The following is a 26219-nucleotide window of genomic DNA, read 5'->3' on the forward strand; positions in this document are numbered from 1 at the left end:
AATTAAAGTATATAATATAAAAACACAACTAAGCAGTAAGGACAGTAGAAGATAAAGAATATGCTAAATATACTAAAATACAAATTATACTAACACTTAATACAATATATAAAAATATACTAAAATACAAATTACAAAAATACAAATTATACTAACTAACACTTAATCTAAATCTAAATCATTTCTAAAAACAGTATCCACATAGTGGTGATTAATAAATCAGAGGCGCTTGCAATGACTGAGGCAGGGACTGAGCCTGTGATTCTCTGTGCATAGTAAGGTATGGTAAGGTGCTCTAAGGTGCTCTGTGTGAATGAGTGTCATGGTGGTAGTGCAATGGTGATAGTGGTCATGGTGATAATGCAAATGAGTAAGTCAACAGTGCAACAATGCAGAAATAAAGTAAAGTCTATATATCTATATATTTAACTATTTAAGAAAATGTATAAGTGTGGCCACAGTTCGGCTGTGGCATGGAGGGGGGGGGGGGGGGGGGGGGGGGCTTATGCATATGTGCTAATGTGCTAATATAGCACGCAAACAGTGAGGCATAAAGACAGTGGTACAAGTGGCTAGTGGACAGACAGTACCAAACATGGAGGGGGTGAAGAGGCAGACAGACTATGCAGAGAAGTCTATCTCTCCTCTTCCCTTAAGTGAGGCATTGAACAGTTCAATGGCCCTGGGGACAAATGACTTTCTCAGTCTGTCAGTTGTGCAAGGCAGTGAGCGAAGTCTCCAGCTGATCAGGCTCTTCTGCATAACAATAGTGCTGTGGAGTAGGTGACTCATTGTCCAAGATGTTGATCAGTTTGTTCAGGGTCCTTTTGTCAGATAGTGAAGTGATGCACTCCAATTCAGCTCCCACCACAGAGCCAGCTTTCCTTACCAGCCTGTCAATTCGCCCCACATCCTTCTTCCTTGTGCTTCCTCCCCAGCATACTACTGCATAGAAGAGGACGCTGGCAACAACAGACTGGTAGAACATCCTGAGGAGCTTACTGCACACATTAAAGGACCGCAGCCTCCTCAGGAAGTACAGCCTGCTCTGCCCTTTCTTGTAGAGTGCATCAGTGTTGGCTGACCAGTCCAGTTTATTGTCCAGGTGGAGACCCAGATACTTGTAGGTGCTAACCACCTCCACATTGACCCCATCAATGTGGACTGGTAGCAGAGTGGGCTTAGACCTGCGGAAATCCACCACCATCTCCTTGGTCTTTGAAGTGTTAAGTTGAAGATGATTGAGTTTGCACCATTGCACAAAGTCCTCCACCAGGCTCCTGTACTCATCCTCCTGCCCGTTCCTGATACACCCCACAATTGCAGTATCATCAGAAAACTTCTGCATGTGGCATGACTTGGTGTTGTAGCAGAAGTCAGATGTGTACAGGGTGAACAGGACTGGAGAGAGCTGTGAGTGTAAAAAGCACACCCTGTGGCGCTCCGGTGCTGCAGATCACAGTGTCAGAGAGACAGTTCTTCAGTCTGACGAACTGTGGTTGCTCGGTCAGGTAATCTGTAATCCAGGTTACCAGGTGAGCGTCCACACCCATCTGCAAGAGCTTGTCTCCCAATCTGAGGGGCTGGATGGTGTTAAAAGCACTTGAGAAATCAAAGAACATGATTCTCACAGCACTTTTCCCCTTGTCCAGGTGGGAATGTGTCCTGTGTAGAAGATAAGTGATGGCATCGTCCACGCCCACTTTCTCCTGGTAAGCAAACTGTAACGGGTCTAGTGCATGGCGTACCTGGGGTCTGAGCATGCCTAAGACCAATCGCTCCATTGTCTTTATCACATGTGATGTAAGAGCGACAGGTCTGTAGTCATTAAGCTCACTAGGGTGTGGCTTCTTAGGGACATTAGGGGCTTCTTTGGCATTAATTCTACACCAATACAAAGATACAGTACCTGAAACAGTAACATGATATCCTACCAAAAAAGACAGGCACTCTATATGGCAAGCACTGAACTAAATGTGTGTATTTCAATGCAAATATGACAAACTTTGAATAAATAGTGGCAAGTCGGGGGGGGGGAATTCAGCTAAAGCCAGAATAATATCTCTGATTAGATAACATGTCAACTGTATAATTTTGTCTGTCTAAAAACAAATTTTGCAAATTTTCATCTACAGTTTTGAACAGAATATGGGAATATCTGCTACATTTGTTGTAGCTTGGATGAGTGAACTCAACAAGTGTCAAACCAAATGTGAAACAACTGCAACAAAAAATAATCACATCAAATGAATGACAATCATGAAAAGCAAACACCAAATACATTTCCCCAAATATCACAGATATGCTGATGAGGACAACAGAGAATTAGCTGCATGACATATTACCTGGTTAGTAGACTCATTTCTCATTGTACTGTATCTTATTTCTTTATTTGTCCATCCTCCTTTCCTTCCTTCCTCCTGTCCTAACCCCTCCTAATTAATTTTGTGAAAGAAAGAAAGAAAGGAAAGAATGTTAAGAGGATAGAGGAATCAAGGAGAGACAGAGATGAGAAATGAGAGGCCTTTCTGAAACGAGTTACTTCACCCCAGAACCGGAGTGCGTAATCGGGAGAATTCCCGGTGGGCCGCTTCACTTTTGGGCCGGTCGAGGGAAAAATATTGGCAATTTGGCATTTGTCAATCTATCTTCTCTTAAAGTTGGCTACACACGTTCGCATTCTATGCCTAACACCGCAGCCTCTGCATGGGCTGTTCTCCCCTCCCAAGAAGAGTTAATTGGTTGGGTCCATATAGCCCGTCTTTCCTAAAAAGTTTTCTCAGATACCAGCCGGGCCGGCCCTACCGTAGTGATAAGCGTCAGGGAGGATTGATGGTAGAAAGATGCCACGAGGGACTGAAAAGGCCTGGTAAAAAAGACGAAAAGTATTGGAGGGAAATGCTGCCAAATGTGCCATGCTTCCAATTTTTTTTTTAAGAGAACAGACAAGTGGCAACTGGTAAAGAGAGATAGCCATGATTATAACGGCGTAATTGGGCTAATAACCTACTGGACGTTGTAGCGTTGTCAACCTATTCGCAAGTAACATATTAAATGAATTAAAATATTAGCATTTTGGTATCATCCAATATTATGCAAATATTGATAACAAAACTCAAGCTTGATCTGTGTATGCAGTAGCCTATAGGCCTAAAAACAAAAGTAGCCTGAGCAGCAGATCAGCCAGTCCCCCGCTGAAAATGATGAGCCCGAAATTAACTATGGCTATAGGGACAAGTAGAAAGTATAATAGAGTTAACCATATGAATTAAAGTTATTTTATGGAAGAAAGAACAGTAGGCTATGACAGCAGTAGGCTACATGATCAACCTATATGGCTTGTTTGCTCAGAAGTGGGTGTAGTAAAGGAGCAAATCACCAAACAACAACATGATAGCTGACCCATGCAGAAAAAAACATGTAAACAATACTGTTGGAGCTATTGGTGGTTTAATTTTCTTTAGTATTTAACATCCTTGATTTATTATTATTATTATAATTATTCATATTTGTTATTATTATTTGTTAATGTTAAACTAGGTTTATGTTTCTTTATTATTTGTATTTTTTGTTTTTCATTATAGTTTAATTTAAGCTTACGTTAATTGAATGGGCCGTCAGGTGCAGATTTACATATATGTAGGTCAAGTGGGATGGGTTTGAGAGGGCACCGGGGCATATGGTTTTTTACCAGGGATCAGAGAGGTGAAGGCTGTGTTTGCTGGCTGTAACTTGCTGAAATGGTGAATAAACCAACATTGAAATGTCTTTTCTGGTATGGACTTTGAATTGTTTTTCTTGACCATGCGTAAAGCCTAATTCACGGTGCCAGGATATGGCCATTTGATTTGTTTTATTTTGTTTTGTTATTTCTTCCTTCCTGTTTTTGTTAACTTATCAAGCTATCCTTGTGGAATAGTGGAATATTAGCCCAGGGCTGTAGTACTCGAGTCCGGTCTTGGACCGTTTTTCTATGGTCTCGGACTTGTCTCGGACTCGCTAGTATTTGGACTTGGTCTTGTCTCGGTCTCGGCCACTGGTCTTGCCAAATATGGCTTTTGGTCTCGACCGAGTCCAGGTGTCTTTAGGGCCATCAAAATTAACGTGTTAATCGCCGCGATTCATTTTGAAATACATAATGCGTTACAAAATATTAACTCAATAGTGTTTACCTTTGTGGGGGGCTGATGTCACGTAACGGAAGCCGCAAAACCTAAAACCGCAAGCCTGAGAGTTTATTTTACTGTCTGTGGAGTTAGCTGAAGATAAAGAGGAACCAACATTTAGCCAAATAGTAGCTTTACTGCAAACTGCTTGTTAGATAACGTTTACAATGTCAAAATGCACCAACTGCAACAGTTACATAAAGATGATACTTTTCGGCTCCTCTCCATTAAGATCCAACTTGAACGTATGCTACTCCGTTTAATTAAGAGCGCGTCTGAACGCACACGAGAAGGAGAGAAAACGATTGGCAGGCTCCAGCTGGCTTGTCGTTGTTGATGATAATTGATATCTCCTTTTTAATATAAGAAACTTATAAAAGGAAGGCAACAAAGACGAGGTTAGAGGAGATTGCGGATTTATCCGATTTCCACTACTGACCAGTTATAAACATGTATGTAGGCTGCACTCACTGTGATTTGAAAAATGGACAAAAATATGAAGAGTTGTCTTTGCCTTTGTGTAATGGAACTGGTGAGTCTTGAGGTCTTCAATAATTTGTTTACATGAAGCACATATTATGCCGATTGAAACACATTCCATTCAGATAGCTAGGTGACTGGCTCAGGCTCATCATTCACTTTTAATTGCAAACAGAAAATGTCTAGCTAGCATCATGTCATTACATGCTTCTATTTCCAAAGGAATGAAAACTGTTTATACCAACTTAATATCATGCTTATCATTGTTAATATTGTACAATACATGTGGTACAAACAATATTAGAGCTTGTGGACTAGCTATAGGCTATATTTCAATGGAGCTGGTAAAAAAAAGATAATTATGAGAACGTGGCCACAATGGGCTTAAAGTAACAGTGCACCATTTACAAATGAGTTAAACAGCATCATATGTGTAGTATTTCTTAAGAAATGAATACTTTAAAACACAATTACTGTGTCAGTATTATCATTTAAATAATATAAAAGTGTTTTACTTTTACCTTTGTGGTTACTCATTAATTTTGTGATTTATGTTGAAGCTTTAGTCTTTAGGAACTTTTTAATTGCGGTTAATCGAGATGAATTCATTTCAAAATATATATTTTGAATCGTTTGACAGCCCTATAATAATATTGGAGAAGGGGAATGGCTACACTTACAAATCCTGGGTGTGTTCACACTGTTTTTGCTTTTAGATAATAATAATAATAATAATAATAACCCAAAATGATTGTCTTGATACTGTCATGCACAAGACTTTTTTTCCTATCCTGGACTCGGTTTTGACTCGGACTCGAACCTTTTTGGACTCGGTCTTGTCTTGGACTCGAACCTCTTTGGACTCGGTCTTGACTTGGTCTCGACTAGTCCTGGTCTTGGACTTGTCTTGGACTCGACAAAGGTGGTCTTGACTACAGCCCTGTATTAGCCTATAATAAAAACTACAGGATAGTAAGAGCCAGAGGTGGGACCAAGTCACTGTTTGGCAAGTCACAAGTAAGTCCCAAGTCTTAGCACTCAAGTCCAAGTCAAGTCCCAAGTAAATACAGAGAAGGGCAAGTCGAGTCCAAGTCCAAGTCTCATCAAAGCCAAGTCCTGAACAAGTCATCAGGTACTCTTCACTTAATAATGGCATTATTAGACTATCGATCATAATTTTAACACTTCCATCTAATCCACAGATTTTTTTTTATAAATACAGATTAAAATATGTTCAATGTTTCTGTCTTGAAATCTTTTACGATATATGCATGCACATACAATATACACATGTGCATACCTGAGTAATCTGTACAAAACGGATAGCTACATGACAAATATATATATTGTTTTTCCAAATTGCGGAGCGCACTGTAAGTATGAGTAATAATTTGACTGATGGCATTTCACTGCGCTAGGCCACAGATTTGCCTGCAAACAATTTATTAGGCTGTCTGCCAGTGGCGACTCATAAGGGAAGCCAAGGTCAACACTTTTATATTATTTAAATGATAATAATGACACAGTAATTTTGTTTTAAAGTATTCATTTCTTAAGAAATACTACACATTTGATGCTGTTTATCTCATTTGTAAATGGTGCACTGTCACTTTAAGCCCATTGTGTGCCACTGTCCACACATTCTCATAATGATCTTTTTTTTACCAGCTCCATTCATATGGCTAGTCCACAAACTCAAACATTGTTTGTGCCACATGTATAGCACAATATTAACAATGATAAGCATGATATTAAGTTGGCACAAACAGCTTTCATTCCTTTGGAAATAGATGCATGTATGACATGATGCGTGCTTGACATTTTCTGTTTGCAATTAAATGTGAATTATGAGCCTGGTAGCCAGTAGGGTCCGTGTAACGCTTTGCAGTGCTATGTTCTATTTGCAGAATTCACATGAAAAAATATAAAAATAGGCTTAAAAATCCGTTATCCATTCTTTAGGACGGCACAGTAAATGGGTTATTGTTGCTTATTTTGATTTTCAATTGAGCACAGTTACGGTTTTCTGTTCAGAAGTTAAAAATTGAAATGATGCGTCAATTTTCTAATTTTCCTTTTTTGCCCTTGTGATTGGACTGAACCACGAACACCGGGGGGAGAACACCATCTAGCTGGGCCAGGCTAGATGGTGGAAGGGAGCGCCGCCTGAAGTTGTTTGATTTTGACTCATTACTTTAGAGATTAATTAAACTTTTTGGGAGAAGGCACGTTAAACATAACTTTCAGCCTATGTTGAACATATCTACAGTAGCCTATATTTGAATACCATAGCCATGCCATAGCAAATAATTCCCCAAAGCAGAATGTCATCGACGTCAGTCTTGGCTATACCGGGCTATACAGGCTACCCCGAGCACTGTTTGACATGGTATTTTTGCTTATTTAACGCTTTACGCTAGACTAGGTTTCATTAGGCTAAACGAAGACACAACGGTGAGCCTAATTTATCCGTTTATCCATTTATTAATTTCAACAGCAAATAGCCTACATTGGCCTGTAGGCTACTAGGGCTCACGTAGGCCTACTCATAAGTGTCAGGACGCAGCAATGTCTCCCTCTGCATCTGAAGTTCTGATCTCGAGCTGACATTATCAATCGCTTGGCACCTTGATGCAAGCGGAACTGTGTTTGATAGCCCTCCATCTCTACATCTATTTTTTACAGTCTATGCTCTACATCCGCTGATAAAATGTGATCACCAACACCGCGCGCCAATATCTATCAGGTCACCCACCCCTACGCGTGGTTCAGCCCAACAAAAACAGTAAAAAAAAAAAAAGGGGCCAAAATCCAATATTAACTGAATTTTACTTTTGTTTCCAATCCAGTTTCTGTTTTCTTTATCTTGCGTGACTAATGACACATTTAGAAAATAGCAGCAATTATCTATTTGCTGACCAGTTAAAACAAATTGAAAATTGGATTATTGAACACATTTTTTATTTGGACCCGATGGATGGAACAAATAGAACAAAGCACTGCAAAGCGTTACACGGACCCAGTAGCCACCTAGCTAGCTGAGTGGAATGCGTATGCGTGGCATATCAATGTGCTTCATGTAAACAAATGATTGAATAGGCCTACTTCAAGACTCACCATTTCCATTACACAAAGGCAAAGACAACTCTTCATATTCTTGTCCACTTTCCAAATCACAGTGAGTGCAGCCTATGTCATAGTGACCTGGATCTCATAGTTTATAACAGTAGTGAGAACCGGATAAATCCGCAATTTCCCCTAATCTCGTATTTGTTGCCTTCATGATTTCCTTTTATACGTTTCTTATATTTAAAAGAAAATATCAATCACCATCAACAATGACAAGCCAGCTGGAACCTGCCACTCGTTTTCTCTCCCTCTCGTGCGTGCTTAGATGGGGTTCTCAATTAAATGCAGTAGGCTAGCATAAGTTCAAGTTGGATCTTAATGGAGAGGACTCGAAAAGTATCATCTTTATGTAACATGCTGTTGGTGCATTTTGACATTGTAAACGTTCTCTAACAAGAGTGCAAATCAGTTTGCAGTAAAGCTACTAGTTATTATGACCGCCGCGCAGCGAAGCGGCGGTCATATAGGTTTAGTTAGATTTTTTTTTCTTTTTTTTTTCTTTTTTTTTCTTTTTCGCATGCCCAAATTTCCGTCAATGATTCCCGGGACACTGAAAGACCGGGGTACACGAAACTTGGTGGACATGTAACCACACATGGATAGCATGGAACCATCGGTTTTCGTTTTGATCTGTAGCCCCCCCCCCCCCCCCCCCGCTGAATTGGACCCCCCAAAGGAGGGTAGGGCAGACACAGTTTTCTGTGAATATCTCGAAAACCGTAGGGTTTAGGAGGACCATTTTTTTTGTATGTTGATCTCAAGGGGCCATGTCAACCCATTCCATAACCACTCATTTCATGTATAGCGCCACCTAGTTAAACACAAAAAAGTAAAAATGAGGTGGTGTAATTGAAGGTATCTGTGACCTAACATAGTCAAAACTGCACGAAATTGGAAGTGTAGGATCATTATGACACCCTCTGTATGCACGCCAAGTTTTGTGGAATTCCGTTCATGGGGGGCCACACAATAAATTAATTTATGTTACTATACACCAACTGGCCTGTAGGTGGCCGGAGACAGTTTTCTGTGAATATCTCGAGAACCGTAGGGCCTAGGAGGTCCACCTTTTTTTTGTATGTTGGTCTTAAGGGGGCATGTCAACCCATCCCATTACCACTTATTTCATGTATAGCGCCACCTAGTTAAAAATTAAAAAGCAAAAAATTAGGTGTTTTCATCTCAATATCTCTGGCTGACAAGGTCAAAACTGCACGAAATTAAAAGTGTAGGATCATTATGACACCCTCTGAATGCATGCCAAGTTTTGTGTACTTTCGTTCATGGGGGGCCTTACAATAAAATAATTTATGTGTACATTTAGTGATGTACACCAGCAAGGATTCCCGGGACACTGAAAGACCAGGGTACACAAAACTTGGTGGGCATGTACCCCCACATGGATAGCATGGAACCGTCATTTTTCGTTTTCATCTGCAGCCCCCCCGCTGGACTGGACCCCCGAAAGGAGGGTAGGGCAGACACAGTTCTCTGTGAATCTTTTATGGTATGTTGGTCTCAAGGGCCCACATCAACCTGGCTCATAATCACTCATTTGTGATTTGCCCCCCCCCCCCGGTAAAAAATGAAAATCAGTAGGATTAAAAGAAAGCCAAAATAAATATTCATCATCATCATCATGGCTGCATTTTCAGTATTGGCGAGAAGTAGTCGTTTGTCCACTAGATGGCGCATCGTTGCAGTGAGACGTAATTTTGTTGGAAGTTAAAAGTGGGTTGGAAAAAACAATGGACGCTTCATACAAGGACTGTATTTTACCGCAGCGAACATCTAATAAGTATAGGACGATGTTCACATGAAGTGTAATTCCCATTTCTTCTTGAAGCCGAAATAAATCTGAGGATGTTTATCGGACATGCTTGGTTTTTACTGCAGGTACGTTAATCTTGTAATATCAATAAGGACCTAGGTAATGTTACCGTTAGCGTTGGTTGAGTGATGGAGGCCCATTTGATTGATTGCATTTGTAGAAAACTATAAATGCGGTTATACCAAGCAAATTGATAGCAGCACTGTTTGTATCTTTCGACTGTCATTTATTGCACGTGCTACAAAATCATTCTGTGCAATGGAAGATTTACCAATGTTACACCGGTCTGATACAGTTTTGCCTATACATGCGTGAGACTGAGACGCCTGTTTATTTTGTTTTAAGTGCGTGCAGGGTGTGAGAGGGGAATCGATGTGCTTTGATTCCAGCTTGGTAGTTGTAGTCTGTGAAATTAAAAAGCACGTGTGTGTGAAGTATCCAAACAATGACACCTTCATTTCATTATGGCTGCTTTAGCAACACACCTTAAGCTACTGTGTAGTGGGTCCCATTTAGAAGTGGCTACTTCATTCGCGCTTTCCTTGACTAATGGAACTGCGTGAATGTTATTACAACTTTTCGCCACGATATGGCAGTTTAAGTCCGCTTGATACTGTAAGTCGTAAGCCATTGGTTTCCAAAGGAGATTTTATTTGTGTCGCCAGCATAGCCTATTGACAATTTATGTTGTAAATAGGCCTACCTTATAATCCTACCTGTAGCTTAGGGAAGCTAACCGCTTTCTATTAGGATCTAGTTTGTTAGTTACAGTTTTGTCATAACTCCCTAATGCATTTTTGCATTTAGAATAGCCAGAGCGTGTATATCTCAATCTGAAAATTAAACAATATCGGGTGCCTATGGACTAGGCTGGGTGAACCCAGCCTGATCTGCCCGCTATTTATTTTTTGATTTCTTAAAAGATTGAGCTTGGTCTGATGAAAGCCAGACTAGCCATGGACCTCAGTTACACAATGCAAGGAAACATGAATCAGCCTATATTTGCACGAACAATAACGGACAAAAGCTCTTCAACTTTGGCCCGTTAAAATGTGTATGAACAGTCTAGCGACGCATTTCATCAAGGCCCATTTGGACATGTCAGTTATTTGCACCACTGGTTAGATGTAAAACAGCATTTCGTTTCAGACTACTGTTACTTAATTTGTGCATTAACAATAACGTTTCAGACTACTGTTACTTAATTTGTGCATTGACAATAAAGTATTACATGAACTAAAGATGACTAAAATCTTATGTAGAAGAAGAAACATTCACAAAAAATCCATCCATCCAAAAATGACCTTTGTTTTTGATAGCTGTTGAAAACGGCATGGAACTGACAGAGATGTTTTTGTTTATAAATACATAAAAATAAATAAATAAATAAATAAATAAATAACATTATGCTGATACCTTTTGTTTTCCCCAAATACAATGTAGCCTACAGGTGTAAGTGACCTTTCATCAATCCAGTTGCAATGGATGAACTGTGATGAACTGCCCTACTTGTGATTGTTTAGAGATTTTAAAGGTTTTATAACAATTCTACATCTTCTTTGGCTATTCTACAATCTATTCACCTTTTCAGCACCAGTAGGGTACTTTCTGTGCAGCCGCACACACACACTCAGGCATGCCAAACAAGCATACACAAAAGTTTCAAGAGTGGGGGATGGAGTAAAATATGGAGACAAATTGAAGTGTGATTTATTTTCGCGGAACGGATGTACAGGACTGAGCGGCGGTCATATTTTGTACCGCTATGCGGTACATCTAGTTGGCTAAATGTTGGTCGTTTCTCTGTCTCTTGGTGCCCTACACACAGTGCGTAACGCATGTGGGGGTATCAATCATCAATCCAGTTGCAATGGATGAACTGTGATGAACTGCCCTACTTGTGATTGTTTAGAGATTTTAAAGGTTTTATAACAATGCTACATCTTCTTTGGCTATTCTACAATCTATTCACCTTTTCAGCACCAGTAGGCTACTTTCTGTGCAGCCGCACACACACACTCAGGCATGCCAAACAAGCATACACAAAAGTTTCAAGAGTGGGGGATGGAGTAAAATATGGAGACAAATTGAAGTGTGATTTATTTTCGCGGAATGGATGTACAGGACTGAGCGGCGGTCATATTTTGTACCGCTATGCGGTACATCTAGTTGGCTAAATGTTGGTCGTTTCTCTGTCTCTTGGTGCCCTACACACAGTGCGTAACGCATGTGGGGGTAGCGGCAGCACTGAACTGTGCTCTGGACTGGCCGCTTGTCTCCGCTATTTTTTTTTTTTTTTAGTCGCGGAGGGAAAGCATCTCTGGGGTGACTGGCCCATGATCAGGAAATTTAGTTTTTGACTCGAGACATGTCAAGTCGTCACAAGTCAAAGAGGCAAAGTCCGAGTCAAGTCTCGAGTGAATAGTATTCAAGTCCAAGTCGAGTCGCAAGTCATGCCAAATTTTATCAAGTCAAGTCTGAAGTCATTAAAATCATGACTCGAGTCTGACTCGAGTCCAAGTCATGTGACTCGAGTCCACATGTCTGGTAAGAGCTGAAATGTTGCCTTATTTATCCAATTTCCACCACCACTAAAAAAGTGGGCCGGTCTTGGGCCTGAAACTCCCGGGCTGAAAAGTGGCCCCACTCTGGTCCTGCTTCACCCTCTCCCTAGCCACTTACACTCCGTTTGTGCTTTCACACGGAGGGTCCACCATATTAAGGGCCATCTAAAAACTGTCAGAAACTGTTTCCGCTAGGCAGTGTCCCAAAGCTGAGTGTGGTATAACACCCTACACACTAATCAAGGTACATGTATTTAGCTGTAAAGGTGCTTCCCACCCGAGGTTGGTGTGAGAGCGAGGGAGTGTATTGTGTGGTGATGAGCAACCTACATGTTATCTTGCACTGGATCATCTTCCTGAATCTAAATATTCTGAACACAAAATCTCTGGGCAAATCAGAGGCTACATTCATTGTTTTGGACTTTGCATAATGAAAAGAACTACGTGGGTCACGTATACACATAGCTTTTTTTTATCAACTGAAGAGTTCTGTATGTCAGCATGGATGTAGAGACTATTTTTGGAATAGAGAATGGAATAGTGAGAATATTGTGGAAAATAGAGAATATTCTCCACCTTTTGCAGGACCCAGGGCATTACATTAAATTCTGACAACTCAAGTTTGCTTCATGATGATTAGTCACTAATTAACCTGAACATGTGTGCTTTTTACACTCATCAGACTTCAGCCTCATTAAATTTGAGATATCATCAGCAGTGATATGAAAGAAGCCATCAGTGAGGCCTGTTTCATACTGCCTGTGTTTTATGTATGTATGGCAGAATACATGTTGATTTCCATTTTTCATTTTGGCTCCCATATCATATACAGAATCCATGCTACCTGAGTAAGATGCACATTTCAGGCACTTTTTTTGGCTTTTAATGAAAATCAAAAATGTCTCCACACACAACACACAAACAATTGCAAACAGGGCTAATGTGTAGATGTCTCTGCACAGAGAGGCAAGCAATCTCTGCTTTGACAGAAAGACTGTACCATGAGTCAAAAGATTATGCAGTATCTGCACTTGTGCCATAGACAAAGGTGACTCTTTAAGTGTGACATGGCTAAGGGTTCAAGCACAATCAAGTGTGAGCCTTGAACATATAAAATAATTGTAGCAATAAATCTTATCTCGTTAGACCCCTCTTAGACCATAAAATGGAATAAATGGTATGTCAGGGAATGAAAGAGAAAGTGTGACACTGCAAGGACAACAGTGACAGGCTAATCTTGATAATGATTAACACAACAAAGATATAATCCGCTTACTGTGCATGTGTCTTAGTATATCTTGATTATTATTATTATTTTATTTGAGATTTTTTAATACACAATCTATTGACCTATTTCTATCAATTGGCTGAGATGAAAATATTGCTAAATGGCATTTCTTGCCTTATAGATTTGTACAAGATCAGAGTGAAGGCCACCAATTTATAACAGACGTGATTGTCATCATGTTGTTAACCTGCTGAGAGGCATAACTTGACCTGACAACAACCTCTGTCTGGGTCAAGACAACAGTGACAGGATAATCTTTAAAGGCACAGTCAGAGATTTTACTCCAATTCAAGCCCTTAACAATTTTCTTAAATTTAGCAATCATCTCCACACGACCGCTAGCTGTCCATTCCATGATTAGACTGTAAAAAAAATGTGTTTGTAGGCAGCCCAGGCTCCGAAAACTGAAAAGAAACAAAGTGGGGGCAGTTTCATTATTACACTTTCTAACTTGAGAAGAGACAAGTTTTAAATAGGAAAATTACCGGAAATCTTAGTCACTTTTAAACGTGATGTTAGTGGGCGAGATGCTAATGGTCTAATCCGATTCAATAATCTATGGTAGGCTGGAGCTAAAAGGGGTATCGCCAGACTCGGAGAATGACTGGATGAACTGGAAAAAGGTCAAACTCAATTGATTAACTTGAGAGGATGTGGAAAATAAGCGCATTTCCCCGAATGTTGGCGTATCCCTTTATTCTTTAAGTCTACTCGGATAGCCTTTAGTATATATACAGAGGCATTTTGTGAAAACTGCTGACCGTTAAATGTTAAGTTATACTACCTTAACCTCTAGTGTCAGTTTTGATAAGGATTATAAAACATTATTTTGCAGGTGCCCTCTGGTGATGCAATGTAAAAGATGCCATTTATCACAGATCTGATTGTCATCATGTTGGTAATTTGCTAAGAGGCATAACTTTTAACACCTGATGACAACATCCACCTTAGTCATAATGAAAGGAACAACGTGGGTCATGTATGCACATAGTATTTTAAATCAACTGAATGGATGAGTTCTGTATGTCAGATGGATGTTGTTGCTACGTTTTGGAATATGAAATGTTAATTCATTAAAGCGAATAGAGAACATTTATCCTCTTTTTGCAGAACACAAGGTATTACGTTCTGACACTTTGTTTTACAAGGGTTAGTCACTAATTAACTTGAACGTGTGTGCTTTCACTTTCTACACAAATCACTTCAGCCTCATAAAATTTGTGATCATCTGCAGAAATATGAAAGATAAATTAAAAAGACAACATGGCTTTTTTTTACCTATGCCTTGTGATGTATCTGTTTAGACCTGGGTTAGTCGGTGTCAAATCAAACAGAATACAGGAAAATGGTTGCTGCGCCATCTCCGGTTTTAACCATCATCTCCGTTTAGTTTAATGGTTAGGTTCCAACATGATTTTTGCTCAATTCCATATTTTGGAGGCCATGTTTGGACATTGCTGTAATACAAATAAGCTGCCTATAGATATTCTTAGTATGACTGGACCATTGAGTTTGTACTGCATGTCCACTGATGGCAATCAATCAGTATTTTGTCTGCAAATACAATTGCTTTTTCAGTCTCATCCTTGAGGTAAAATAATGACTTACTATTTATTGATATAAGGTACAACATTGCCATTTTGTACACTTAAAGCAACACTAAAGAACTTTCCCTCTGTCGCACGAACGCTATTTGTTTATCCAGCACCGGTTTTGCAAATAACGATGTCCACAGACAAGGTAGAATATTTAGCATGACTTATAAAAGTACGGTGTATTACGACATCAGATGCAAGTCAAATTTGTAGTTTCTTATGTCTCATTCCATCGAACTACAGATCTGCTACCCGATCTGGCAAACTTACATAGTGCGGTTATAGCCGATAGAGGGCCGCGAAGCGAATGCAGAATTGCCGTTCACCCTGTTACGAGTTGATGAACCACTGAAACGATTTTGGATCTTTACTGCTCCCCTTGTGCAAGATGACAAGATGACCTGTGATCACACACACACACACACACACACACACTGAGACTGATTACAACAGTTCATAACAACTTCACAGAGACAGAAGAGACAGGAGCTCTAAGAGAATTCCAGTGCTGAACACGTAGGTTTGTACTGTTACTTTCTTAACACTATATGCTGCATTGATGCATTGCAGTAACTGATTTTATTTGTTACTCCAGTCAGAAGTATCTGCTGGAGTTGATGCCAAAATATCTATTATGTATCTGTCTATATATCTGTTTATCCTAATTTATCTTCAGTGATTATGGTGTTAAGTTTTTTTTTTTTTATTCCATACAGTAATATTAAGATGTGTGCACATATTTTATTGGAACATGCTTCACCTGCATTAACCTGAAATCTAGTACTGCTGTAGTTCCATCATTCCTCTTCTCTCCAACATTTTTTTTCTCACCAAATAACATAGCATGATATCATGTCTTTCAGGTGATTTCAGCTAACCATGTCACAGAAAACGGAACACAGGTATTTACTGTATCTGTCTGATCTTCTCCTGATCTTTAAATATTATGTTTTTTTTCTTCTTCTTCACAGGTGTAATTTTCATTGCAAAAGATGAATGGATATGTAACAGTGCTGCATATTGATCAACTGACTAGTACATTTGTAAAGCCTCTTTTTACTAACTACTCTAAACACTTTGCAAGTCCCATTTTACTTACATCATGACATGATATCATGTTGATCCTTGGTTTCTCGCAAGCTAAATCATTTTTAAATCCTCACTGTGTGTGTTGTTTGATTTCTTGCAGTGCGTCACAGAGCATGGGTGTAGCTGAACCCCAGATAAATGCTGGGGGCAACATCACCATGATTGCAAGAGAAGGGTCAACCATCAAAAACACTACCGTCACTGACTGCACAATTGAAAATGCCTACTTCGGTTGAGTGGTTTACTGTTTTCTTATGTTCTTATTATCAAGTACAGGGATTCAAATGTTGCAGTTATCTGCAGTTGCATATGAACACCCATTTAGAATCATATCCCACCCAATCTAAAAATATATACTTTGATTTCTCTTGTGAAAAGATCTTTTATTGTACACTACTTATTCTACTCAGACTTAAAATAGAGGTATAATTAAATTAAATAGAGAGATAATGACTTGATTATTACTGCCGTTCTCATTTCCTTGATTCCTTCATTGTTCAAATAGACTTGGGGCATGAGCACCTCTCAGTCTTGGCCACACTTCAGAGGAATGCATGCAAAGAAAAACTTTACCTGTAACAAAGTGTCATGACAAATTCTGTCTCTTTGCCTTCTAGGACCCCCACCAGATCCTCCTCTAGACAAAGGTATTCTACTATAACACACTGACATTTCTATATAGTAAACATGCTCTAATATAAGAATTAATTAAACAGTAGTTATTAAGAAATTGTGACCTAACCCCAAAGTAAAAACAGAAGTGTTATTGCTGTCTGAGAGGGTGGACACATATAATACACATAAAGCACTGGACTATCATCCACACCTTGGCTGCTGCACTGTCACTGCTTGAGCAGCAGGGGGCAGGTGGAGTGCAGACAACACAGCAAAGTATCAAAAAGTGATCAGGTCAGGATGAGTATGGGATAAAAGCTGAGATTGGTTCCTTTGTGCTACAGACAGGGCCAAAGTGAATCTCAACCAGAGCTGTAAATAGAGAGATTTAGGCAAACTCGGTTTCAGCTGTGATTGTGATTGTGAGCTATGTGATTAATGCCATGTGGTAACCTAACCTACATCCAGGCCCAATATTCGTAGGGTTGCAATGCTACCAACAGTTTTTCGTTGGGGGTGCCTCGGGCATCGGCCTAGCCATGCAAATAAATAGATAGATAGATAGATAGATAGATAGATAGATAGATACCTTTTTGATCCCCAGGGGAAATTCAAGGTCTCAGTAGCATACAGACATCACACACACATTCACTAACAGCAGAAAAAAGTAAAAGTATAAAATATAAAAAAACACAACTAAGCAATAAGGACAGTAGAAGATAAAGAATATACTAAATATACTAAAATACAAATTATACTAAATCAATTCTAAAAACAGTATCCACATAGTGGGTGATTAATCAAGAGGCGCTTGCAATGACTGAGCCTGTGATTCTCTGTGCATAACAAGGTAAGGTGCTCTGTGTGAGTGAGTGTCATGGTGATGGTGCAAAAGAGTAAGTCCAACAGTGCAACAGTGCAAGAATAAAGTCTAGAGACCGGCATAAAATAAATATGGACATATCAGCTGGTAGGCAAGGTAATATAATAAAACTATAGAAAAAAACTATATATATATAAAAAACTATATATATATATATAACGATATTAAGAAAAGGTCTAAGTGTGGCCACAATTCGGCTGTGTCATGGAGGGAGGGGTTATGCATATGTGCTAATATAGCACGCAAACAGTGAGGCAGTAAGACAGTGGTAAAAAGTGGCTAGTGGACAGACAGTATCCAAACATGGAGGGGGTGAAGAGGCAGACAGACTATGCAGAGAAGTCTGTCTCTCCTCTTCCCTTAAGTGAAGCATTGAACAGTTCAATGGCCCTGGGGACAAATGACTTCCTCAGTCTGTCTGTTGTGCAAGGCAGTGAGCGAAGTCTCCAGCTGATCAGGCTCTTCTGCTTTACAATAGTGCTGTGGAGTGGATGACACTCATTGTCCAAGATGTTGATCAGTTTGTTCAGGGTCCTTTTGTCAGATATTGAAGTGATGCACTCCAGTTCAGCTCCCACTACAGAGCCAGCTTTCCTTACCAGCCTGTCAATTCGCCCCGCATCCTTCTTCTTTGTGCTTCCTCCCCAGCATACTACTGCATAGAAGAGGACGCTGGTAGAACAGACTGGTAGAACATCCTGAGGAGCTTGCTGCACACATTGAAGGACCGCAGCCTCCTCAGGAAGTACAGCCTGCTCTGCCCTTTCTTGTAGTGCATCAGTGTTGGCTGACCAGTCCAGTTTATTGTCCAGGTGGAGACCCAGATACTTGTAGGTGCTTACCACCTCCACATTGACCCCATCAATGGAGACTGGTAGCAGAGTGGGCTTAGACCTGCGGAAATCCACCACCATATCCTTGGTCTTTGAAGTGTTGAGTTGAAGGTGATTGAGTTTGCACCATTGCACAAAGTCCTCCACCAGGCTCCTGTACTCCTCCTCCTGCCCGTTCCTGATACACCCCACAATTGCCGTATCGTCAGAAAACTTCTGCATGCGGCATGACTCAGTGTTGTAGCAGAAGTCAGATGTGTACAGGGTGAACAGGACTGGAGAGAGCACAGTTCCCTGTGGTGCTCCGGTGCTGCTGATCACAGTGTCAGAGAGACAGTTCTTCAGTCTGACGAACTGTGGTCGCTCGGTCAGGTAATCTGTTATCCAGGTTACCAGGAGCGTCCACACCCTTCTGCAAGAGCTTGTCTCCCAGTCTGAGGGGTTGGATGGTGTTAAAAGCACTTGAGAAATCAAAGAACATGATTCTCACAGCACTTTTCCCCTTGTATAGGTGAGAATGTGTCCTGTGTAGAAGATAAGTGATGGCATCGTCCACGCCCACTTTCTCCTGGTATGCAAACTGTAACGGCTCTAGTGCATGGCGTACCTGGGGTCTGAGCATACCTAAGACCAGTTGCTCCATTGTCTTCATCACATGTGATGTAAGAGCGACAGGTCTGTAGTCATTAAGCTCACTAGGGTGTGGCTTCTTAGGGACGGGTGTGAGACATGATGTCTTCCACAGTGTTGGAAATTGTCCGAGGCGTAGACTCAAGTTGAAGATGTGCTTCAGTGGCTCCCCCAGTTCAGCAGCACAGGCCTTGAGTAGCCTTGGACACAGTCTGTCAGGCCCCTCTGCCTTCTTGGGGCGAAGTTTTTTTAGTTGAATTCTTACTTGATCTGCTGTGATGATGGGGGGGGGGGGGGGGGTGAGGGGAGGAGGAGGGGGAGGGGTGCATCTGGGATATGTTTTACACCATTTACGAGGCATGAAGCAGCAACAGGAATCCATGCATTTCCACGGAATTATTTTTGGAATCTGATCCCTTATCATACCTGTTCATTCGTAGTCGTCGCTCGACTTATCGTGACTAAATTCAAGATGGCGTCGAACGGTAAAAATCCTTAAGGTACTGTCTGTTGAAACAATGTTGAAACAATGTTTAATGCTAAATGGTTGTAAAAGGGTATGTAGACAAACATTGAAACAACATTGGTTGTAAAAAGGTCAAGAAAATCAAAGTTGAATTATAGGTGAAATAATGTCAGTTGTTGTGTCAATGTTGAAACACTGTTTTAATGCTAATTGTAAAATGTTGACAAATGGTTGTAAAATAAGAAATCAAGGAAATCAGCACCAATGTTGAAATGGCGGATGTTGAAATAATGTTGTGATATCAACGTTGATTCAATTTGCAAATCCAACACATAATTCAACGTTGATTCACCCGTTATAAGTTTTTTTTTAAAACGTTTATTTACCGTTGAATCAATGTTGAAATGCCAGCAGGGATAAGTTCTTTGACTGCTACTTACTCTAGTTTGGTCTTTGTTATGTATTGTTTGGTATTTGTTATACAGTAAATCACAAATAAAGTCTATAAAAAAAATTTGTAGGGATCCTTCTCAGAAATAATAATGATATTTATGAGGCTGTGAGTGGTGTAAAGAAATATTAATCCGACGTTGCATGTTTGTCACATTACATGGTATGCCTGTCTGACTTTAGGTTACAAGATGGCACATACTGTTAAGTTATCCAAACTCTATATACAGCACTGGGCTCAACAAGATCACCCAAATCAATAAAAATATGCTAAACTCAGAAGCCATGATTGATTCATAATTGATGCAATTCTGCTTCATTCATTGTTTTTTTTACATTCATTTATGTCAGAGGAATTCCAACAAGAGCTTAAGAGGTCTCTGGGGCAGAAGTATAAACTTGTCCGTAACGCCAAACAAGGACCTACTGCACTCAGTGACATCTACACAGACCTAGATATCACCATAGAAACATCTGACGAATCAAGTCAAATCGAACGAATTAAATGCACAGACATTTTCAACTCCAAACCTGGCAAAAGAACTGTGCTGACCAAGGGAATCAGTGGAACGGGCAAGACCGTGTCTGTGCAGAAGTTCATCCTTGATTGGGTGGAAGGAAACTCCAATCAAGATGTGGACTTTGTATTAACATAAAGTAAAAAAACAAGAGTCTGTTTAGTTTGCTTCAAGATTTTGCCCCTAATATTCACAAGTCTTTCCTCGATCCCAAAAACAAGACAGTCATTATTTTGGATGGGTTAAATGAGTATCATTCTTCTCTTGACTCCAAAAGTGAGGTCTTTAATAATGTAGAGTCTGAAGCCTCTGTGGATGAGCTGCTGGTCAACCTCCTCAAGGGAAATCTTCTGGATAGTGCACTCTTCTGGATCACCTCACAACCAGCGGCAGCCAGTAATCTTCCTCGTGACAGTGTTGACATGGTGACTGAGCTGAAGGGTTTTAACGACCAACAAAAGGAGGAGTATTTCAAAAAGATCCATATCGGACATGATGGGAAGGCTGAAGAGGTGATCTCATACCTGCACAAGTCAAGATCCCTCAGTGTCTTGTGCGACATCCCAGCCTTCTGCCAGATTTTGTCCAAGATAGTAAAAAACACAACAAAGCCCTTCAGAAGCTTGACTAGGCTATTAGGAGACTTCCTGTACCAGCACATCGACCAGCTGAAAGAAAAAGCAGACACCAATAAGAAAAGATACTACTCAACCTGGGGAAGCTTGCATGGGACCTACTCAAAACGGATAAAAAAGACTTCAATGAAAGTGGTCTGAAAGCATATGGCATTGAGCCTCATGACTACGTTGTTTTCTCTGGGATATGCACAGAGTCGGACACACAGAGCAGTCAGGACCCCTACTCGGACGAGCGGAGGTTTCATTTTTTTGATCACCACATTCAAGAGTTTCTTGCAGCTATGTACGTCATCTTATCATTTGCACGTGACAAGAAGAATCCAATTCAGGAACTAACTGGCAATACAAAAAGGATGGCAAAGCCAACATTGTTTGATGTCCAGAAGTCTGGCTTAAAGAAAGACAGTCTTAACATTTTTGTAAAACTTTTCTTCGGTCTCTGTGAAAAGTCGAATCAAGATCTTATGAAGACGTTGATGGGTTGGATAGCCAAGTCACAGAGCACACCAGTGGAATGGAATGAAGATGGTGAGAAACTAATCAACCATATATCAAAGACTTTACACGAAGATCCACCAGATCAGAGTGCCAAACGCTTAGGATTTCTCTGTGAACTGAATGACAAGTCTCTGCTGAATAAAATCCAAGATTACATCCAACGCAATTCACCAGAAAAATTGGATCAGGACCTGATCATAATGTTGCAGACAAATGAGGAAATTCAACAGAAGTTTGAAATGAAGTACTTTAAGAAATCAGATACAGATGTGACAAAATTTATCTCGGTGGTGAAAATGTCAAATACAGCAAAGTAAGTGGCAATAAATTATCCACTCTGTAATTACACATCATATCTTTTTGCCTTTATATGATAGGAGAGTGAAGACTGGCAGTGGCAGTTAGAGATGGGAGAGATAATGACCTAGCAGAGGATTCACACAGTAGCCACCTTATGAGAAAGAGGTGACACATATTCATTGGCAGACATCTCATTTTGATGCATTCACTTTCATTCTAGGTTGAACCGGTGTAACCTGACTGTAGCCAGCTGTAACAGGCTAGCCCAATCACTGAAGAATACTCGCTCCCATGTCACAGAGATGGACCTGAGCGAGAATGAGATTGGTGATTCTGGGGTGAATCACATTTCCTCAATGGCGCAGGATGGGAACTGTAATATTGAGCGTTTAAGGTAGGACTCAATGATACTAAGTGGTTTAGTTGCTAAAAAAAACTATATGTAATCATGGAACCAAGCACTTTGATAGTCTTCTACACATAATTTCAATGTGTGCAATCAAGGATTTTTGATTTCACCATGTGATGGGATAAGGATCACAGATCTCAGATACATCTTCACCAGTATGCATACATGTGCTCATTGGATACTAAACCCACAACCTTGATGTTGTTAGCACCTTGCTGGCTGCAATAGCTGAGCTGATCTATGTACCTTGAAAGACCTTAAAAGTAAAGATTATGTGATACTTCCTCCCTCTACAGTTTTGTCTGCTGTGGACTGACATATTTGTCTTGTGAGAGCCTAAGCCAAGCTCTGCAAACAAAGGACTCACATGTCAGAGAACTCGACATCAGCAACAATGACCTCGGTGACCAAGGACTGATCTCCCTCTCCTTGGCCATGGCTAACGTGAACTGCAAGCTACAGACACTGAGGTAGTAAAGCATCAGCAAAGTGCCATTCTGGATTGATGGTTTGCAATCAGTCACACTTTATATAATCTTTAAATTATGGTTAAATACTGAAACTGAAGCTGATCATTCAAATAGATCTAATGAGGCATTAAAGCGTTTAAAAGCTATCACACTAACCACTAGAAATTATTAACAATTTTTATTGAAACATTTATAGTTTTTTTTTTTATGTTGTGAACCAGGTTCACAACATTACATAATAATATTATTATGTCCATGTAAATCACAGGAAGAAATGGGAGGTTGTAAACCCATCTATATTCAAAGTTGATCAATATGCTGGCTCCCTATGAGAAGTAAAATGCTATTTAACTGTATACTGCTATGTAAAATATCTTACAAATGAGGCAGAGAGACTCATATCTTCAATCCAAAGTTACTGTATACCTATGTACTAGCCTGATAGCCTGGTGGAGATGTCAAATATAAGCCTGTTCACAAATGTATCGATGTTATAGAAATCATCTGTCCAAAAAGCATGCTTTAGCAACAGTAAAAATCTAGCTTAGCTGACATAATGTATGTAGCCATACAGTTCTGTTCTTTGTTTTCAGACTTGCCTGCTGTCAGCTCACATCAACAGCCTGTGAGGATCTCAACTTAAGTCTGCAGTCAGCTGATTCAAGTCTGAAACATCTGGACTTGAGTTTCAATGACCTTCAGGACTCAGGTGTTCAACAACTTTTTGTTTGGTGTAACAAAACTTGAGACCCTGAGGTGAGATCAGTGGTTTTTGTCTGAGTAAAGTCTTGAGGTGTTATCAAGGCCTTTTCTAATTGAAGACACCATCTATCTATCTATTCATCTATCTGTCTATCTATCTATCTATCTAACCTTGAATTATTGTGATACAATAAGATATTGTCACATGTGACAGAGATAGATAGATAGATAGATAGATAGATAGATAGATAGACATCCATGTTCCTTTGAAGAACACATGCTTTTCAAAAATCAGAAATACTGATTATTATTGTTATTATATACAGTAGGCTAGTAGATTAACAGTCTGTAACACTGATTGATCTTACTGCAGACTGGCCTCCTGCAACCTTACAGAAGGGAGTGGCCAGTATATTGGTGAGCTGCTGCAGTCTCAAACCCTGAAAGAGTTGGATTTGACCAACAACAACCTGAAGGACTCCGGAGTGGAGCAGCTCCTCTCTAGAGGCTTGGCAAGTGCAGACTGCACACTGGAGAAGTTAATGTAAGTCAGTGAACATCTGATGGAAGTATAATCATCTAAGTCAGGAAGTCTTGGGATATTATGTAGGTCTAAACATTACATCACTTGAGAGAGACATGATATAATTCTCAATCCTAATGGGAAAAACTACATTGGTAAAAGCACAAGTGCAAAGCTTTAAGATGTTTTTGAGAAGATATATGCGGCTGGTATCCATGCATCATTGTCGTGCCTGAATAATATGCATACTGTATCTTTCTTAGCTTCACATATTGAGATAATAGTTTAATTTACCACACAAAATGTTCTGTAACCGCAATTTCAAATTCCATGTAGATTGAAGAAATGTGGGATCACGCTGAAAAATGAGAGCTGCTCTAAAGTTGTGTCCGTGGCCATTAAGTCTGAGAAGTGTCACCTGAGAGAGCTGGACCTGAGTTACAATTATCTACTGGACTCTGGAGCAAAGGCTGTCATTGTGGCTGTAGTGGACGCATCCAACAAGACTGAGAGACTGAGGTTAGGAGGAGCAACTGGTGAAGGCCATGGTTTCTCAGCCACACCTCTCCCTACTCAAATGCACATTTCATTTTATGACAGATAAATGTTCATCACCTGATCACAATATCCAAGTAGATGACTACATGATATGAACAGAGCTCAACATCATCTACATATATTATATACACACTTCTGGTCAAAAGTTTGGGGTCACTTAGACATTTCCATTCCACTCCATTATAGACAGAATACCAGCTGAGATCAGTTATCAGTCACATTGTTTTTTTTTAAATCAGGGCAGCAGTTTTCAGATTACATTATGTGCTTACATAATGCAAAAGGGTTTTCCAATGTTTTCTCAGTTAGCCTTTTAAAATGACATCAGATTAGTAAAAAGAATGTGCCTTTGCAACATTAGATGAATGGTTGCTGATAAGGGGAAATGTAGATATTGCATTAAAGACCAGCCCTTTCTTTCTACAACAGCGGAGAACACTTTTACAATTATGTAATCTGAAAACTGCTGCCCTGATTAAAAAAACAATGCAATTCATCTCAGCTGGTATTCTGTCTATAATGGAGTGGGATGGAAATTTCTGAGTGACCCCAAACTTTTGATTGGTAGTGCACATACATGTGTGTGTGTGTGTGTGTGTGTGTGTGTATGTGTGTATGTGTGTGTGTGTGCGTGTGTGTGAGTGTGTGTACAATATGCAGCATAGCATGTGTGGTGTGTCTGCCTCCGTTACACTGCTCTAACAGCTTATGACCATGTGACATTGACTGAAACATTGATTGAAATGAAAACATTGAGATGATGAACATTGATGACACTGTCAAATCAGACATCTACTGACTGAAGCATGATGCAATTTTGTTGATTTGTTTTACTAACCAACACAGAAGGATGTCTGTTGCTACTGTCATAGATATGTTAACTGTACAAATATATAGCTATATATATAGCTATATAGCAATATATAGCTAACTGTAAAAAGTGGTTTTGTAGCAAGCATTTGTTGAATATCCATTTTTATGCAGCCATGTCTGTGGATGTTTACTATTAAACATTATGAAAACATACAGTAGGGGCTAAAAAATGTTTTTAATGGTTGATTCAAGCTCTCCATTTGTTTGCAGTCTGTCGCTCTGCAGCATTACAGAAGATGGTTGTACAGGTCTGGCTAACGCCCTGAGAGGAAACCCATCCCACATGAAACATCTTGACCTGACATTCAACCACCCTGGAGAACTGAATAACTCCAACAGTGCACTAGAGGGAATCAGGTTAGTCATGGTTTAATTTTTAGTTTAAAATTTAGTTTAGTCATTTCCTGCTATCTCTACCATTTTATTTTCATCTTGTGAATATTTCTGTCTGCTTGTTTTGTTCTTCTGGATTGAAGAGGGTGGAGAGTTTCGTTTGAGAAAAGGAGAAGACAGATGTACGTCTAAAATGTCATTGTTTACAGAGAAAAAAAACTTTATCAACATGTCTCTTTTTGACACTTTTATTCAAAATGACTTACATTATAGCAGTAACCACTAGCAGGACACAGTACACATACAGTATATTGTAAGAGCATCAATTATACCGTTAGTAAAAAAAAAGGCTAATAGCCTAATAAATGAATAAATGAA

The 26219-nt window shown here is 39.8% G+C and overlaps 2 protein-coding genes across 4 annotated transcripts in view; both read left to right on the forward strand.

The window, feature by feature from the left end:
* Positions 1–26219, forward strand: part of LOC121723244 (B-cadherin-like) — a 58455-nt gene that overhangs the window by 216 nt on the left and 32020 nt on the right. The window lies entirely within an intron of this gene.
* LOC121723277 (ribonuclease inhibitor-like) lies at positions 15525–26157 on the forward strand. 3 transcript variants are annotated; one of them, XM_042108836.1, is made up of 9 exons: positions 15525–15573; positions 15917–15955; positions 16243–16373; positions 16760–16789; positions 20371–21986; positions 22194–22367; positions 22679–22852; positions 23446–23608; positions 23928–24016. In XM_042108836.1, the coding sequence occupies exons 5-8, from the start codon at positions 21457–21459 to the stop codon at positions 23597–23599; spliced, it is 1032 nt and encodes a 343-aa protein (XP_041964770.1). In that variant the 5' UTR covers positions 15525–15573; positions 15917–15955; positions 16243–16373; positions 16760–16789; positions 20371–21456; the 3' UTR covers positions 23600–23608; positions 23928–24016. The 3 variants fall into 3 exon arrangements, with proteins under 3 accessions (XP_041964770.1, XP_041964772.1, XP_041964771.1); XM_042108838.1 differs by lacking the exons at positions 15525–15573; positions 15917–15955; positions 16243–16373; ... (2 more) ...; positions 22194–22367; positions 22679–22852 and adding exons at positions 24414–24596; positions 25719–25865; positions 25985–26157 and having other exon boundaries at positions 23457–23608; positions 23928–24098; XM_042108837.1 differs by lacking the exons at positions 15525–15573; positions 15917–15955; positions 16243–16373; ... (2 more) ...; positions 22194–22367; positions 22679–22852 and adding exons at positions 24414–24596; positions 25719–25857; positions 25987–26157 and having other exon boundaries at positions 23457–23608; positions 23928–24098.

Source organism: Alosa sapidissima, chromosome 11, assembly GCF_018492685.1.
Source record: "Alosa sapidissima isolate fAloSap1 chromosome 11, fAloSap1.pri, whole genome shotgun sequence".
NCBI classification, from domain to species: domain Eukaryota; kingdom Metazoa; phylum Chordata; class Actinopteri; order Clupeiformes; family Clupeidae; genus Alosa; species Alosa sapidissima.